Source organism: Danio rerio, chromosome 6, assembly GCF_052040795.2.
Source record: "Danio rerio strain M-AB ecotype USA chromosome 6, GRCz13ab, whole genome shotgun sequence".
In the NCBI taxonomy this organism is placed as follows: Eukaryota; Metazoa; Chordata; class Actinopteri; order Cypriniformes; family Danionidae; genus Danio; species Danio rerio.
Window position 1 is genome coordinate 10,599,795 of NC_141026.1, and position 17,997 is coordinate 10,617,791.

General features: G+C 36.6%; 2 protein-coding genes across 4 annotated transcripts in view; both read right to left on the reverse strand.

Moving 5' to 3' along the window:
- Positions 1–2,130: 2,130 nt before the first annotated feature.
- Positions 2,131–12,563, reverse strand: LOC147843374 (uncharacterized). 2 transcript variants are annotated; one of them, XM_087256859.1, is made up of 3 exons: positions 12,481–12,563; positions 7,604–7,751; positions 2,131–3,079 (listed from the first exon to the last, which is right to left on the reverse strand). In XM_087256859.1, exons 1-3 carry the CDS (start codon positions 12,553–12,555, stop codon positions 2,964–2,966), a joined length of 339 nt encoding a protein of 112 aa, XP_087112985.1. In that variant the 5' UTR covers positions 12,556–12,563; the 3' UTR covers positions 2,131–2,963. The 2 variants fall into 2 exon arrangements, with proteins under 2 accessions (XP_087112985.1, XP_087112986.1); XM_087256860.1 differs by lacking the exon at positions 12,481–12,563 and adding an exon at positions 9,298–9,529.
- A 1,975-nt stretch (positions 12,564–14,538) lies between these two features.
- Positions 14,539–17,997, reverse strand: part of cdk15 (cyclin-dependent kinase 15) — a 45,651-nt gene continuing 42,192 nt past the window's right edge. The window contains exon 13 of one of the 2 annotated variants that reach the window (XM_087256127.1): positions 14,539–17,955. In XM_087256127.1, the coding sequence (XP_087112253.1) occupies positions 17,843–17,955 (113 nt within the window). In that variant the 3' untranslated portion in view covers positions 14,539–17,842. The remainder of the gene's footprint in view (positions 17,956–17,997) is intronic. The other variant, NM_001040308.1, reaches the window with a different exon arrangement.

The following is a 17,997-nucleotide window of genomic DNA, read 5'->3' on the forward strand; positions in this document are numbered from 1 at the left end:
GCAATAGTGTAGTTTCTTTCGCTTTTATCAGTGTGATAATAACTTTAATTATATTAGTTTTTTTCTAGGTAAAACAATGTTTGGTGACCTACAGTGCAAATGCAAATGAAGATAGTTCCAAACAAAGCTGGAGCAGATGACTTGTCTATCTCAAAGCAACAGTTGAAACGGTGTTACGTGCTTGAACTGATTTGTTTTGGTAATTTAATGATCCATTCGTAAAGACAGCCAATTGTTCTGAATGAATCATTTGAATAAATGAGTGATTCAATCACTCATTAATACAGCTAATACAGGGAGTTGTCATCAATCACCACTTATCATTCTAGTTTCATATTTATCCAAAACAAGCCAAGGTACCGGCACAAAAACCCACTGAAATATCACTAATTATTGTTATTGTGTAGTTGAAATATTAAGTAGTTGAAATATTTATGTAATTTAAATAACTACGTTTTAACTACAATTGAGCCCACAAAATATCTGGCCCTACATCAAGACATCCTAAATTTTGACGAGTGCTTTTAAGGATTTTTAGACCTTTATTGGTTGCTAAGGCATTTCCACAAGGCAGTTAAAACGTTGTTTGGTTGTCAGACAGACAGAAAGACAGACAGACACAGATACTGTAGATAGATAGATAGATAGATAGATAGATAGATAGATAGATAGATAGATAGATATATAGATAGATAGATAGATAGATAGATAGATAGATAGATAGATAGATAGATAGATAGATAGATAGATAAACATTCACTAGGTGTGTTTCCATCCAAAGATACAAATTAAATGTATGCGCAAAACTGGATTATCGCATTAAAGACGTGCGAATAAAGCAGCGTTTCCATCCATTGAGTCAAAGAGAACAAAATCGACACATCCTGGTAAACTAATGCCAAAAATCAACAGTAAAAACAGAATTTACTAAGGTAGGAGAAGCTGCCTGATTCTTTGCTTTATTTAATAAATTACTTGCGCCTCAGAAGACAATGTTGATATGCAATGAATGGGTGGTGGTGCTTGAAGGTATGAGATGCAGAGCACAGATTCTCTTGACAGTTCTGTAGGGGATTAATAATTTAATAACACTAATACTGAAAAGGTTAAGGTGTTTTAGAATTACCTAAACAACATTTCAGATGTTCTACAGTGTGCTCAGCCGGCTGGTTTGTCCATTCACAGACACAAATAAAAATAGGTGGATGGAAACATTGCTAGTGTTTCACATGATCATCTGCTAAATTCAAATCTGCTTACCCGAGGTGGCTTGCGCTGAGCCAGAAAAATGTGCTAGTTGCTTGTTATAACTGACAATACATTCATTCATTCATTTTCTTGTTGGCTTAGTCCCTTTATTAATCCGGGGTCGCCACAGCGGAATGAACCGCCAACTTATCCAGCAAGTTTTTACGCAGCGGATGCCGTTCCAGCCACAACCCATCTCTAGGAAACATCCACACATTCACACACACACTACAGACAATTTAGCCTACCCAATTCACCTGTACCGCATGTCTTTGGACTGAGGGGGAAACCGGAGCACCCGGAGGAAACCCACGCGAAGGCAGGGAGAACAAGCAAACTCCACACAGAAACGCCAACTGAGCTGAAGTTCGAACCAGCGACCCAGCAACCTTCTTGCTGTGAGGCGACAGCACTACCTACTGCGCCACTGCCTCGCCCTAACTGACAATATTCATTCATTCATTTTCTTGTTGGCTTAGTCCCTTTATTAATCCGCGGTCGCCACAGCGGAATGAACCGCCAACTTATCCAGCAAGTTTTTACGCAGCAGATTCCCTTCCAGCCGCAACCCATCTCTAGGAAACATCCACACACACACACATTCAATTACACTTATACACCCACGCATAATCAGCTGCATGGGTGTGGAGAACATGCAAACTCCACACAGAAACACTAACTGAAACACCAACTGAGCCGAGGTTTGAACCAGCGAGCAACCTTCTTGCTGTGAGGCGACAGCACTACCTACTGCGCCACTGCCTCACCCAACTGACAATATATAGAAGTGTTTTCGAACAAATAACATAGGTTTCAGACATTCAAATACACGTAAGTACTAGAAAAACTAAATATTTATATATTAGCAATAGCACACTATTTAGTTTACTAGAACTTTATTCTTCTCCGAGTTAAACAGTCACTGGGGGGGTCAGCAGGAGTATTTAAGAATACAAAGAAATTATTGTTGCTTATATCTTCCTAGGAGAAAAAGCACAAAGCTTGCAGCCACAGGACGTCAACATGAGATCACAGTGACGTTGTACCCCAACATACCCCAACGTCATGGGGACATTAGATTTTGTTAGAAAATGAAAATCGAGTTGACATCAGAACCCAACATCAGGCAGACGTCTACGTCCAATGTCCAAACTAAAATCTACCAAATATCAACGTCTAATCATGTTACACCTTGACGTTGCGTGGAATTTACCACTATGACATCTATCAGATGTTGAATTTCGGTCACTTTCCAACACAACCTAAAATCTACCAAATATCTATGTAATTTGACGTCGGTATTGGATGTCAAAATAACGTTGTCCTTAGACGCTGAACCTAATATTAACGTCTTGTGATGTTGTGTGCCTGCTGGGAACACATGAAGAATAATTTATGTTACGTATATTAACGTACATGTTAAAATAAACTTAGTACACTTTGGGTTTAAGTTGCTCTTAGTGTTTGCTAGCCGGTTTGATTTATCATAATAATGAACTAATAAATCTAATGTTAAACTTTCCATTAAGACCCTGACTCTACACATCTGCATGCCTCAAGTTTTCTTTTCACTATAACAAATGGTTGTGAAGTGTGGAGAGTGTTTTAAAGAGCTCAGGGTGTTCAACTGGAGATACTGTAGTTATTCAGGCTAAAAGTATCCTTCAGTGGGTGGAGTGGCTGATGACAGATAAATGGTCTAAATGGAATGTCCTCTAGTGTTCTCCAATCATCATCAGGATATCGGATGAGGAGCTTGAACACTGCAGACAGACGGCAGATCCTTTTCTGTTCTTTGTGCGCAGTCCTCTAGGGATCCTGACCTGTGTTTCTGTAGGAACAAACCAGAGCTGACTCTCCTCAGATTGCACTTGCACAGGCAAATAAAAACGTTACAGATTGCTTTAAAGGAGACCTATGATGCTCCTTTTTTAAGATATGTAAAATAAGTTTGTAATATCCCTAGAGTGTGTGAAGAAATACCACATAAATCAAATTGTATAACTCTTTGAAACTGCCCCTTTTAGGCTCTGATACAAATTGTGCTGTTTGGTCACAATTCAGTGATCCCCAACCCCCGGGCCATGAATCCATGGATCAATTGGTACCAGGCTGCACAAGAAATCATTAATCATTTCCGTTTTATTTATTATCTGAGTCTGAATGATCTTTTATTTAGAAAAGTCTTTTATTTTGAAAAATGAACTTATTCTCTTGGTTACATCTTGATCACTTGAGCGCCAAAATTTAACCCACAAGCAGCAAAATGAGTAGGAAACAGACATTTAGAAAGTTTCTTTGCTAAGGGGAAAAGGCTCAGTGAAGGACCCACGAACTGCCAAGAAATGGATGAGCTTTCTTGACATATTACCTCTGTCAAACTTATGACAGACTCATAACTTAATTGATTATTTAGTATAATTATTGTTAGTTTTGCTAGTCTTTTTTGTTGTTGTTCTTACTTTCTCTCATTTTATGTTATTGATTTAATAAAATTTTTTAACATATATGTAAATGTAATTTTTTGTGCATCATTTCTGGATATTATTGTTTTTATTTATTACCATCAACTATTTTAACTACGTAACATCAAAATGAGAAATGTTTTGACAAAATTTGTGACAATTATGCTTTGTATTGATGGGGGTGGCAGTGTGAGTTGTGTTTATATATATTTTTCTTCCTTTTTTATTGTTATTATTATTTGTCTTTTGCTAATTGTTTAAAAAAGTCATGATATTCTTTGTATTCTCACATTCACACAATGGTATTTATATTCTTAAAAAACTTACTTATTAAAAATAAAAAAATAAAAAGAAATGGATCCGCAACCCATTTGTCAACAAATCGCAACTGACGTGGCCATTCACATATTCTGTTTTTTCCACATTCATTATTTTTAACGGAGGCACTCGGCTTGTGCGCGCATATTAGGAGCAGATTGGGAAGATGAAAACAAATTCTGAATGCTCCGAGCGCACTGGAAATCACGTGATTTTGAACTTGAACTGATCAGATTTTGTATGGAATACACACATTTCGGTAGACAAATTATCTTAGACAAACACTGCAGTGCTTTTTAATTTTCTCCTTAAATAAAACTTGTATCAGAGTTTCAGCAATGTTTTGTCAGCTTGTCATCCTCTTAGAAAATGGTTGATGGTCGCCTAGCAATCTACGCACAGCCACCCCTCGGGCCATCGGGCCACATTATCTTCAGCTGATATGGTGTAAAAACTCTAACGGCAGATGGCAAAGTACCTCTAAGGCAAGTCATTTTAAATCATCTTTGAAACACATCCGGGCAGGATGCTCGGGCATTCTGTCTGAATGGGGAAACATCAAATTCTCCAAAACGTTTGCCAAGCTTACGATTAACATATTTGGAATCACTAATAATGTTTTATTTCTAAACGGAATTAAACAAAATTAGCAATTTTTAGGTTGCCCGAACTAATGCACACTTCGAAAGCACAAGATCACGACACCATCCTTTTCACTGCAAAAAATGCTTTTATACCCAGAGGTTTTGTCTTATTTTTAGTCCAAATATTCAAATATTCCTAAATCAAGAATATGCCCAAATTGAATGAGTTTTTCTTTAAAACAAGCAAAATAATACGCCAATGGGGTAAGAAATATAATCTTGTTTTTGATTATTTTGCTTATTTTAAAGAAAAACTCAATTAATTTGGGCACATTATTTCTTAAATCAAGACAATAAGTTTTGTTTGTCTAGAAAATGCTTCTTGATTTAAGAATATTTAGATATTTGGACAAAAAACAAGACAAAACAAAGGTATAAAAGCATTTTTGCAGCTGTGTAACACTTTATCATTCTCAGAAATGCTTTGTTCGATCACGCTGATCTTTAGAAGTAATTCACAACTTGGTCTTGATGGCCAATCTCCTCCAGAAATGACAGTGACTCTTTCTTTAATAGTTTGTGGGCATTTGAATAGTTTCTGTCATGTGATGTGTGTTTGACAGGACGGACTGTACCTTACGTTCGTCTCATACAGACAACAAAACCAGAAAACTTTTGTTTTCAGATATAGTTGGTTCATTAAAAAGTGCAGATTTCATGCTTTAAGTGTTTATATTTCTTATGTATGTGAAGCAAGTATTCGTTGAGATTCCAGTACGTTTGTTGACCACAAAAACTGTTGTTAAAGCACACGTCTGGTCCGAGCTTCTCCACTAGAGAATCATTAGTCTATAGCGATCGATGTTTGGCTTCTGTACTAGTAGTAAGGGCTTAATTTACCATATTGACTGCAACACTTTTCCTCATTTAAAACTATACGAGTGGCATGTCTTGTGTATTCTAGAATCTTTGCAGACTGCTGCTTCTCACTCAGGGCTGTCTATGCTAAGGGGCAGGACTTCATGATCATCACTAACGCACAGGACATTCTGATGACATGTACAAAAGCAAATGTCAGTCAAAGTGTTTCTGCAGACTGTTTTAATGAAGTGTGGTTATAAAACATTTCTATCATTAGCGGCTGGCTATATTCACACACTGTTGCCACACAACTGTGTTTAAACTCCTTATAAAAGTGATTTTTGCATAATAGGTCTCCTTTAATTCATCTGAAAGTAACGGATCTCCACCAATGTATTGTGCACCGTTTATGAGTAGCGGTTTCTGTGACGTTTTCTGGCTAGTGTGTGTTTATACAGGCCTGTATTATTTGATTTCTCTAAGAGCTTTAACAACATAAATAAGCACTTAATTTTAGCTTTACCTAACGGCAGTCTTACATGACCTTGTGCTTTGACATTAATTAATATCATAAACCCATATAAAACCTTGCTGGCTCTGCAGTAACGTTAACAAGACCACATCAGAGTGAGCTAAGCTTTGGAAAATACATACTGAGAAAGACCAACTGAGCTTTCGGCTTTTCATTTCATGGCCTTGAGTCACTCCGTCAAAACTCTCTCCACCCACTGACTGCCGTGACGGAAACCAACACACACACACACACAATTCACAGACTTGCTGAAATCAGCTTTAGGGAGAAGGTGCAGGATGCTCAAATGTCTATTGAGAAGTCGGAGGCTTGCTGTTTTAACTCTAGCTAATATTTTTCTAACGCAATCTCACGGCAAGTCTTAACTTTTTGATTTAGTGGCTAATTCGTATGAATTCGTACAATCTCATTTGTTCAGTTTAGTATGATTTGCTTATGTCCTAATGATGGTTGGGTTTAGGGGATACAACAGAATTTGACATTCAACTGACAAAACGTAAAGTAGAGATCAAGCTGTATTTTTATTATGATAACTTTATTTACCTTTAAAGAAAGAGTTAAACCTAAAATAAAAATATTCAATTCTTATGTGGTTCCACACATTTTGTAGATATTTTGAAGAATGTTGGTAACCAGACAGTAGCTTATGACATCCGTAGTTGGAAAAATGCTATAAAAGTCAATGGTTATTGTACATTTTTTGGGTAACAATAACAAAATTTGACTAATATGCTGTGCTTAACAGAAAAAAGAACTTATATATGTTTGGAAATGTTTGGTTTTATGCATTTTCTAATGTTGAACAGCTTTTTTTGTCTTTAAAACCTTTATTATACATCTACATTCCTCTTGTCAAGCATTCATAGCAAGTAGCAAACTGTAATGGTATAAACATTTATAACAGAAATAAGATGTCCTTGCATATTGGGGAATTATCATGGTCAAAGGTTGTGAATAACTGATATTATAGTCGGCATGAAACAGAAGTTAAAATTGTAGGACAGTGCATGGTTTCAACCAAGGCTCATTCTGAAAATGCACTGCTATATACATTTCTGTAAAGAGAGCCAAATACATCTCAGGAAGCCTGATCTCATGAGGAAATGTCAGATTAGTGGCTAATTTGTACCAATTCGTACGAGTTCAGTCATGCGAAAATGTACGATTTTAAAAAGGAGGCATGGCACCCAACCCCAGCCTTAACCACAACCGTCATTGGGTGATGAGCAAATTTTACTAAATTGTACAAATTAGATCGTATGAATTCATACGAATAGTAAAGTTAGGAATTGTTGTGAGATTGCGTTGCAAATTTCTCAGCGAGTGTCATTCACAGCTGCTGTTTTGACGTAAATCCATCAGAGAACGCTGTCGACTGACTAACTGACCAATCGACTAACTCAACAAATATTGTTTTCAAAAGCACCGACTGGCCAAGTTCACCCCCTTCCCTAAACCCAACCAACAGTGTTTTCAAAAGCAATCCAGAAAAAGAAAAGCCCTCGCCTGATTTAACCACATTTTCAGAGTTTACCACATTCTCACCCTGTTATTTACTTGTTTATTTTATTTTTTGGATTCTGTTTTCATCTTACCTGCTTTCTGGTACCGCTCTTTGCCGGACTTGAACCCTGTTGTCGTGGTCTGCTCCTCTCTGCATCTCAAGTCCACGGACGTACATGGTGAGTTACTGGACAAACTGGTAACAGTGGGAAAGGCGTCCATACGGAGGTAATCGGTCAGCTGGTAATTGCAAAAAAGAACGGCGTCATACAGCCCACATACTTCTGGCTGCATAATTCGTGATTTAAGATAATGTATATAGGCTATGTTTTCACAATGTACCTATGTTATATGATTTTGTCCTTTGAGAATCGGTTGGATCATTGGAAGAGGTTATTGGCGTAGCTAATAAAATGGAGAAAAATTGAAAAATGGACGAAAGCAGGGCAGAAACGAGACCTGCACAAACAGCCCCACCTTAAAGGACTGATAGCCCCGCCCTATAGACATTCCATGTGACCAGAAGTGAAGAGTGTTTTTTTTTTTTCGTGCAGTGGGTAACACGATCACCTCACAGCAAGAAGTTCGCTGGTTTGATCCTCGGCTGGGTCAGTTGGCATTTCTGTGTGGAGTTTGCATGTTCTCCCTGTGTTCATGTGGGTTTTCTCCGGGTGCTTCAGTTTCCCCCCACAAGTCCAAAGACATGTGGTATAGAGGAATTGGGTAAGCTAAATTGTCCGTAGTGTATGTGTATGAATGTGTGTGTGGATGTTTCCCAGTGATGGGTTGCAGCTGGAAGGACAATAATTTTCTCTTCCTCATGTGGTTCTAAACCCTTTTGCATTTCTTCTGTTGAACACAAAAGATGATACATTGAAAGATTGCTGGGACCCATCGACTTCCATAGCAGGATAACATATTACTATAGAAAAGTCGATAGTTCCCAGCCATCAGTGTTTTTCAAAATATCATCTTTTGTGTTCAATACAAGAAAGAAACTTATAGAAAGTAAAGGTTGAGTAAACGATAACAGAATTCTGAATTCTGAATAAACTTCCCTTTAAGGAAAAATTTGAGCACAAATTACACTATTGTAAAATTATTATTGTAAAATTCGATGTACAAAAAAATTATTTAAGTAATCTAAGTCCTGTCAATGGCTGCATCCAAAATTCCACAATCTCGTTAGTAGATACTTATTTTATTCAGTATTTACTTTTGAAAGAAAAATATAAATAGCATAAATCATCAATCTAATATAATAAACTGTCATTATCATGTGACCTACCAGACTTACGTTACAAATCCTGTCCTGGAGCTTAGGATAGTAAAACTCCATTTTTGTTGTCTGTTATCCAACAGCAATCAAAATGATAAACATCCAAAACTTCCCTAGTGTATATTAGGTGAAAAACGCTAAAGATGTATGTCAGAATTTGAAAAATAGCAAAGACTTTTAGGATGACAACATGGTGAATCCTAAATACATTCATGATACACACTTTTATATAATCTAAAATATACATTTTAGTTGTTGCAAACTTACTAGAGGATTTTGAACCTTTTGAGTGAACTTCACAAGTGGTTGCTTCTTCTTGTTTAATGGTTATGATGACCCTATTTATGACACATTTACAAATTATGTCATGGCTTGACAACCTTGAATTCAACACCAAATAAGTTTACTTGAAGGTTATAAAAGGTAAGATATATGCATTAGGGCACAGTTCACCCCGAAAATTTTTAAATACCCACTACTAACCTTTGGAAGTCAATAGTTACCCACATTTTCTAAATAACTCATTTTGTGTTCCACAGAAGAAAGACGCTGACAGGTTTGTGTCAAATGAAGGTTGTTGATTTGGTATAATTATTGCCATTATTTTTATTTCTATGTTATATAGAAATAATTACAGTATAATGCTATTTTCTAACAGCATAGCTAAATCAATGTTACAGAAATATATCTTTTATCAATTCAAACCGAATGTTTACTCCTACAACTAGCCTCAATCTCTAAAAATGGAGAGCTTGTATGGGCATAGTTAGTATGAAGGAGAGCGCCCTCTCACGGTTGAAAGAGGACTACACGAATGCGGATTTGAAGCTAGATTAAAAATAAGAGATGTAAAAGGACTTGAGGAAGGGTAAAATAAAGAAAATCTGATCTTCCTGTCTGTGTGTGGTTGTGTGCCCTTTAGGGTAAATGAAATACTATCTTTTGAGAGCGTGTTGGGACATTGTGTTGCCCATTCATTAGCTTTATCACAGGAAGTTTTTCGCCTCGTTACCATATTAACAGCTAGAAGATACACAACTCACCCGATCCAGCTCGACGAACACAACTCCCTATCTGTCCCTACGTGTTTGTTTTTTTTACCTCAGTATTATCTGTTATCTTGTTTTTCTCTGTAGTCCGTTCATGTGGAGTGTGTTAACAGTCGGTTTGGCTGAAGAACTCGACCATTCATTATACATGTAAGATTCACTCATACAACAAAAACTGCAGTCTGCCACTGTAAAGGTTATTCTGGTGATATTATGTTGTCTAAACAGGACAAAACAAGTTGCTACAGTGGATCTTGCTAGTTTGGTTGAAACTTTAGGTTGACTGAGAGGAATTGGCCGTCTAAGATGAGGTAAAATTCTTGAGCCAAAGGTCAAACTAACAGATGTACACAGTGAAAATAATATGCAAGATTGTAATAATTGTGTAAAACTTCATAATTTGTAATGTAATTATGGCTAACAGTTGGTTACTTTACTCAAAAATAAAAAGTTTGTTATCATTTAACCCAAATCTGTTGTAGTTTCATTTTTCTTTTGACCTGAAAAAAGATAAACCCTACTGAAGAATGTAAAAAAACTTAGTTTTTTCATCCTGGCTGTTTTCTGCCTAACATTAGATTGCTTTGAACAGAAGATAGACATTTATAAAAAGTTTTTTCTTGGATATTGTAATATAATAGAGCAACAATAATGTATAACCTTACAACCAGTTGAACCAGTCAAAATCAAAATGAAACAATAATATTAAGCTCAGTAGAATTTTATTAACTTTTTTATTTGATATTTTTCAGAGTTTTTAAAACCAGTGAATATCAGAATCAGACAAATACAAATTCTATAAATCTTTTTTTATTATTATATTAATTTATACTTAAAAATGAAATCAAATCTATAGGGGAAAGCCGGGACGAAAGTAGGCCTACCATTTTTCATAAAAACCTCATTTCAAAAGATGTTTTTAGCAGAAATATATTTTTGCTGTGGTTACTAACTCATAAGTGTGGTCTTTCAAAAGCAGGTTTTATTTTATATCAATGTAGAACAACTCCAATATAACTTCACTTTAAACAAAAGTTGCACATTTTTTACTTTTGACCCCATAAGACGAAAGTAACACAGCTGGGTCAAAAGTAACACAATATTCGCTAGATTTACTGGATTTAATCTTGAATATTTTAACTTTATCTGACTATGACCTTGTTAATGTTCACTGCAAACATATTTTGTCCTATATTTTTGCAAAAAAACAAAACTGCGTTTTCATGTTAAATTTCATATCTATCAAATTTTTTAAAAGCAACCCAAAAATGCAAAATGATAAAACTTTCTATAAATATTTGAGTATTTTTTATTATTATTGACATTATGCATTATTTTGTATAAAACATATGAGTCAAAACACTGAAATCTAATAAGGTATAATCTAATAATAAACTAAAAATAAGGCATGGCTATTAGCAGTGGGACCTAAATAATAGTTACTTTCTTCCCCACAGGAACTTTTGCCATTTAAACCCGATTTACTTTTAAACTTAGAGATATCAAACTCAAGGATTTGTTATTGGACTAAATAACCTGTAGATCGACTATAAGTGTGACACATGAAAAGAGAAGGGAAAAAAGAAAAACTTGTAATAAGGAAAAAATGACCACTACAAAAATTTACTTTTTGCACTTAAAAACTGAAATATGGAGCTGATATTTGGCAGCTCCATCAAGGGTTGCATGCTGAATGTGCTGTTATAGCACATGGAAATCAAATGTAGTCAGGGCTTCGAGAAAATCTCTTTATCACTTTTGTCCCACGTTACTTTCGTCCCCGCTCTTCCCTACATTTTTATTGACATTTTAATTTATACTTTTAGTTTTCAACTCAAAATCATAATGTAAAAATTATACGATGTAATTATAATAAAAAGACAGGTTTTTAATTTATTTGACTTTATTTTCTCCCTACCAGTCGACAGTTATATAAATTATGTGCTTAATTGTATTGCTTAGTTTTTCCAACCTGAGGTGCTGTGAAAAGTAGTTACAAATTAGTCTATTATTAGGCTCACACGGAATCTGCGCGCACAGAATTCCACAGATTTCCGCAGATTTTTAGCCCATCATTAATTCTGTTTAATTACTTGAGGAAATGTGTGTAAATCTATATTTATTCAGTTTTTAAATTAATTACAGTAATATTATTGACTAATGTGAAAATGTTCATCTGATTTATGTACAATACAGTTTGTAAAGTATTTTCTGTCTTTTAGTTGATATTATGTAAGAGACTTGCTTTGTTTACCAAATAAAGTTCAACTCAGGCTCATTCTAAAAATTTACTGCTATATACATTTCTGGAGAGCGGCAAATACATCCCAGGATCTTTTTTTTTTTTTTTTGCAGTTTTTGCTTTGGCAAATCCACCAGTGTCTGCTCTCTCTCACGAGTGCCGTTCTCGCCTGCTGTTCTCGTGTAAATTCACCAGAGGCCGCTGTCGACTGACTGAATGAACGATTGACTGACTAACTGAAACCAAACCAATAGTGTTTTCAAAAGCACTGATTGACTTCTCTAAACCCAACCGACAGTTTTAAAAGAAATCCAGAAAAATAAATCGCCTGATTTTTATAACACTTTCAGATTATTTGGTATTTACTTGTTTATGTTTTGGCTTCTGTTTTTGTCTTACCTGCTTTCTGGAAACATTCTTCACCGGACTTGAATTCCGTTGTCGAATCCCTCTGCGTCTCAAGTCCGCCGACATACATGGCGAGCTAACTGGTAACAGTGGAAAAGCCGTCCATATGGAATTAAAAAGGAAAAGGAATGGCATAATACCGCCCCGTAACATTAGTTTTAAAGACAAAATGCAGCCATACGTACTTCTGGATACATAATTCACGATCTACAAAAATGTATAGTGTTACGTTTTCAGAATGAGCTATGCTTCAACATATGTTACTCATTTTTGCTAAGGAATTCTGGCTACTTTTGGATTACATTCAGATTACTTTTTTATCTTACCTGTTTTAAAGAGATTACATTCATATAAAAAATACAAACAAAATCTGCGGTGATTTTGATTACGTAATACAAATGACATGTAATTAAATTCTAACCAGTACTATCTAACATGCTTTCATTGTTTTAAAGAGGTGGTCCACTACCATATCATATTTTAAACTAGTTGATGTGTAATGTAACTGTGTGAACATAAACAACATCTCTGAATTTAAGAGGCTCAAAGTTCAATGCAAAGGGATACATTGGCTTTTACAGAGTTAGCTTAGCGAAGCCTACAGCGAATGAACTTTGGGGGCTACAAAAAATACATCCGGGTTAATGATGTCATAAGCCCTTCAAGTTACACACATACGCCCTGCGCAAAGAAGGGTCATGGCCAGAGGTGCTGTAATGTTATAACAGAGACGCTTTCTGGTGATGTAGAGCTGATCTGCGAATCACAGCACGTTATGTTAGCTGACCAATCACAGCCTCTTGAGGGCAAACCTTTCAGAGGAATTAGGAAATATGACAGTCGTTTTCAAGTTAGCTGAGTCGCTGTATATAATCAAAGTCAGATATATGAAAAAATTATGTGATTTTCTACAAATGAAGCAAGAGCACACATTGCTTTGCACCCCATAAGTGTGGTTTATTTATAAACTAGTTTCGAGAGGATCACATGCTTATGATCAACACGGCTGGCACCTCATTAGCTCTGTAATCTGCTCTATTAGATGATTACGAAAGCATCATAAATAACCAGAGTTTTTCACTCCAGTTATTTTCGTCTTGAATTCAGTATCGTGACGAGTCTAATATAATGAAGAATCAGTTCATTAACTCGAGTTTGATGAATGGCATCTCAAATGTGTGTTTGGGAAAGAAAATGTTAGCTAACTAGTGCTATTTCCCTTAACTTAGCTGAAAATGAGCTCTGATATCCCTTTTTATTTTCACCATTCATTCAGAACGGACCTTCGGGTCACCCGGAAGGTGGTGAAATGATAAATTTGTGTCACTTTCTCTTCGCTGATAAGATGTATAAGATATACACCACATTCCTATGTAACTCCCAATGACACTTTCGGGTTTCTTCCCACCGCAGCCTCGATTTCGCTTTTGAAAATGGCGGCTACGTGAAATCAGTCTATTGCCTCACAGCAAGAACACCGCTGGTCCATCCTCCTATCGGGCCGGTTGGCGTTTCTGTGCAGATTTTCTATGTTCTCCCCATGTTCGTGTGGGTTTCCCCCGGGTTCCCCGGTTTCCACCCACTGTCCAAAAACATCTACCATAGAGACAAGCAGGGGACCTACCTAAGCTCGAACTCCCCTCTCGCCCTTCTAACAGGAGGAAGCCCCGGGCTGGAGGGTATAACGTGCTCAGGGCTCTCTCCTGGGACAGCATACCAATTATGCTTTATAGCAGGGGTCACCAAACTTGTTCCTGGAGGGCCGGTGTCCTGCAGATTTTAGCTGCAACCCTAATCAAACACACCTGTACAAGCTAATCAAGGTTTTACTAGGTATACTTGAATCATCCAGGCAGGTGTGTTGAGGCAAGTTGAAGCTAAACCCTGCAGGGACACCGGTCCTCCAGGAGCGAGATTGGTGACCCCTGCTTTATAGATTATCAGCTAAGTGTGAACTCTTGAAAACACAACAAAGCCTTAAACATACACTCTGAACCACCCCTTTAAACGAACACACTTACCCTAATTAATCCAAACCACAAACAAGCATTTACCGGTGCCATTTTTACAATATTTATTCAGAGGTGAAGACACAGCTTTATTGTATACGACTTGATGAATACATACACAGATTTAACAGTATTGCATATTATGCTGAAATGTGTGGATACACTCAGGCACATCCATTTATGACATCAGCGCTGAGTGGCATTGAGTGTCTATTATCTGAACGTGTAGTATTGCTGTACATCCTTACTTACAACATTGACTGACAAGCAGCAAGCCTCAATCTCTGCATTTTACACAGTAATTACACATTATGCCAATTTGTAAAGTTACTGAAACGATTCGTTAGGAACATATAAACACATTTCTGTTTAAAAACACCTCTGAACATGTTTTAACACAGTGGCCAATAAAGTACGGGTGAAATATGAGTATATGTTGTACAAAAACAGGTTATTTCAGATGAGACTCTCTTCAGGTGTTTTTTTTCATTTATGAATCCATACAAGTAATTCGTTTTTCACAATAGAGCTTTGAAATATGAGTAGACATATTTTTCCCAAAGGTATTTTCATATCACATAACACCTCTCTCACACTCTCAATCTCTTCTGTGCAATATATACAAAAATCTGATGTCATATAAAATTAATAACAAGTGCATTTAACTTAAATGTATTCAAGTGTGCTGGAAAGCAGACATATCTGATCCTCTGTTGCTGATTATTACCATCTCAAAATATAGGAGGACGTTTCATGATGATAAATCGGCTTGGATTTGGATCGTCATGATCTACCGTAAAACTCTCTCTTTAGTTCTAAATGTAAAAACACAAATCCTATGAACCTGTATCTGATGTTCTATTGGAAATCTGTTACATGAAGCTGATTCTGAACAAACGACATACAAGCGTCACTGTCATGCAACATTATAGCTATGTTTCCATCCATCCATTAGACTTAGCAAAACTGGAACATTTAATAAAATATTTGCGAATAAAGCACAGTTTCAACAAAATGACCAAATATCAAAAATAAAAATGGAATTTGCTGCAGGAGATGAAGCCACTGTGGGCTTTTTTTCTTAAATACTGTCACACAACCAGCGATCGCTCTCCTGAGATCGCTGGTTCTCACACGAACTCTCAGGACTACACTTCCGCATTCCCCAGGACTACACATTCATACATGCACTTCTCCCAGACACGCACGCCTGCTCATTCGTCTAACTTGATTGCACTCACCAGCTGAACCCTGTCAGAGACTGATAACACCCCATACATAAACCACTCATTCACTCACCCTGGTTGCAGAGTCTTGTTAGCTGTTTCAGTTGCATTACAGAGCAGTTCTCCCTGTCTTGTTTCTCCGTGTTAGACCCTAGCCTTGTTTACCTTTGTTCTCCTGTTTAGCCACCTGCCTTTTGACCTGTTGCCTGTTTATACCGACTACGATTCTGGACTGCCTTAACATACCCGTTTGCACCTGTATGACCACTGCTTGCCTGACGCGGTATAAACCTGCATATTGGATCTTACCTCCTGTTGTGTCTGTCACTCCACCCCATCGTTACATATACTAAATTACTTTCGCCTCAGATAATAAAGACAAACTGCTATGAATGTGTGGTGGCTTTTGAAACACAGACGCTTTTTAGACAATTCTAGAATGACCAAAACAACATTTCAGACATTGTGCAATGTTGTCAGCCTGCTGGTTTGTTCATTAAACGCTGTCCCATCACACCCATTTTTGTCAACACATGATGAAACTAAATCTTCAAACCGAATCACACTTTGATGCGCATCCTGAAATTTAATTCAGTAAATGCGTTCCCACAGCATTTTAAACCCATTTTTTTATTGGATGAAGGGTTTATTTTAATCAGTTGTGAGCATTAGTTTAATTCAAATATTTATGAGCATCTTGTCATCTTCCATATTTTTGAGCGATATTATTAAATACGCTTTAAAGTACACATAAAATCCAAACTAACCATGTTGATTTTGTTAGCTTTAGTTTTGTGGTGAATGATTCATCTAATGTCATTAAGAAAAAAATCATTTGCCCTTTGTTTTCAGTTAAATTCTCAGATTAGGTCTGTCGGAGGGATTGGGCGTGGCTAACATACTTAACCACGCCCATCCAACTGTAATTTTTGACAGAGCTAAAGCAACAAACAATGATGGTGTGGAGGAGGTTATTATTAGGGGGAGGAGGCAGGGAGAGGTTTTGCGCTCCTGCACGTGTGGTCAGTTTCACGGTAAGTTGGATGTACAAAGAGAATATGCGTGAGATTCCGTGTATGCAGTGTTTCATACATCTGAATTTTTTACTGCGTACACATAAAGCTGTGAATGTGCGTGTACGTTTTAGTATGAATTCAACGCAAGTCTTCGTACATGAGGCCCCTGATGTTTTTAAAAATGTTTTTTTGCAACCAACAGTAGTTGCCACTTTTGCTTTAACCATTCTTTGAACAGATTGTTACTGGCCTAACCATATGCACGTGATCATTTGTTCGTTATCACATACGGTAGGCCTATATTTTTCACCTGCTTTCTTTTGCTTAGTTATGTTTAATATGGTTTAATTAATTTTTTTTTACAATAACATTGCTTTAATAGGAGATTAACTCCCCATTTATGTGTAGTTAACTGGTGATCTAAGAGACCTAGTCGTTATTTTAGATACATGGTAATAATGATATTTTAATTATCAATAGTTTCTTTTTTTTCTTTTTTTTAAATTTGTTGAATAAAAAGTGCATCTATACAGCTATATTTTGCTTGTTTTTGACACATTATTAAAAAATTGTGGCTAAGAAAAAATTATTTATTTTTGGTGTGGTCAGAAAAAATTGTGATAAAATTTGAGAAAATGAATCTTTAGTGTTGAGCCCTGAATAGTCATGTGAAATAAAACTATTTGCAATGCGACACTATAAAAGCTTAACCCAATTGCTTATGCTCATTAAGCAAGCTCATACACAACACAAACAAAGCATGTGGGAGGAGGCATGTGGACATAACATAAAATCTAAATCAAGTCATTTTAGCCAAAGTCAAATGTTATGCATGTAAAATATATCTCCCTACAACAAAATCGTGGCTAGTAAAAAGGGCAAGTGGCTAGTAATATTAAAAGAAAGTAACCAACTATTATCTATAATTGAAGCTAACAGATGCTAACCTTGATGACAAATCTGTTAAAATGCCTGAAAATTGAGTCCAGGGTTTTATGACCTTTAAAATAGATGGATGGAAGCATAGCTATTGTCCCGTTTACTCATGCTGGTGTGTTTTTAGTTGTCACAAGCACACCAACTATTAACAGAAGAGAGTCTTTCACCAGCATTTGGCCAGTGGAGCGAGAGGCGTCTTCGTTCGTCTGCTGGGGCTGAAGATATCCCTCGCTTCCGACTCCAACCTCACGCCCGGCACCTTAAAGATGGACACAGCTGGCGGAGAAAGAGAGCGGGTCAGAGAAACGACAGCACATA

Excerpts from the sequence above, each read along its gene's own strand:
- LOC147843374 (XM_087256859.1), bottom strand. The coding sequence starts at position 12,555 with ATGTCGGCGGACTTGAGACGCAGAGGGATTCGACAACGGAATTCAAGT. Across the intron at positions 7,752-12,480 it reads AGAATGTTTCCAGAAAGCAG|CTGACCGATTACCTCCGTAT; the intron begins GTAAGACAAAAA and ends TGCAATTACCAG. Across the intron at positions 3,080-7,603 it reads AGAGCGGTACCAGAAAGCAG|AAACACAGGTCAGGATCCCT; the intron begins GTAAGATGAAAA and ends TTGTTCCTACAG.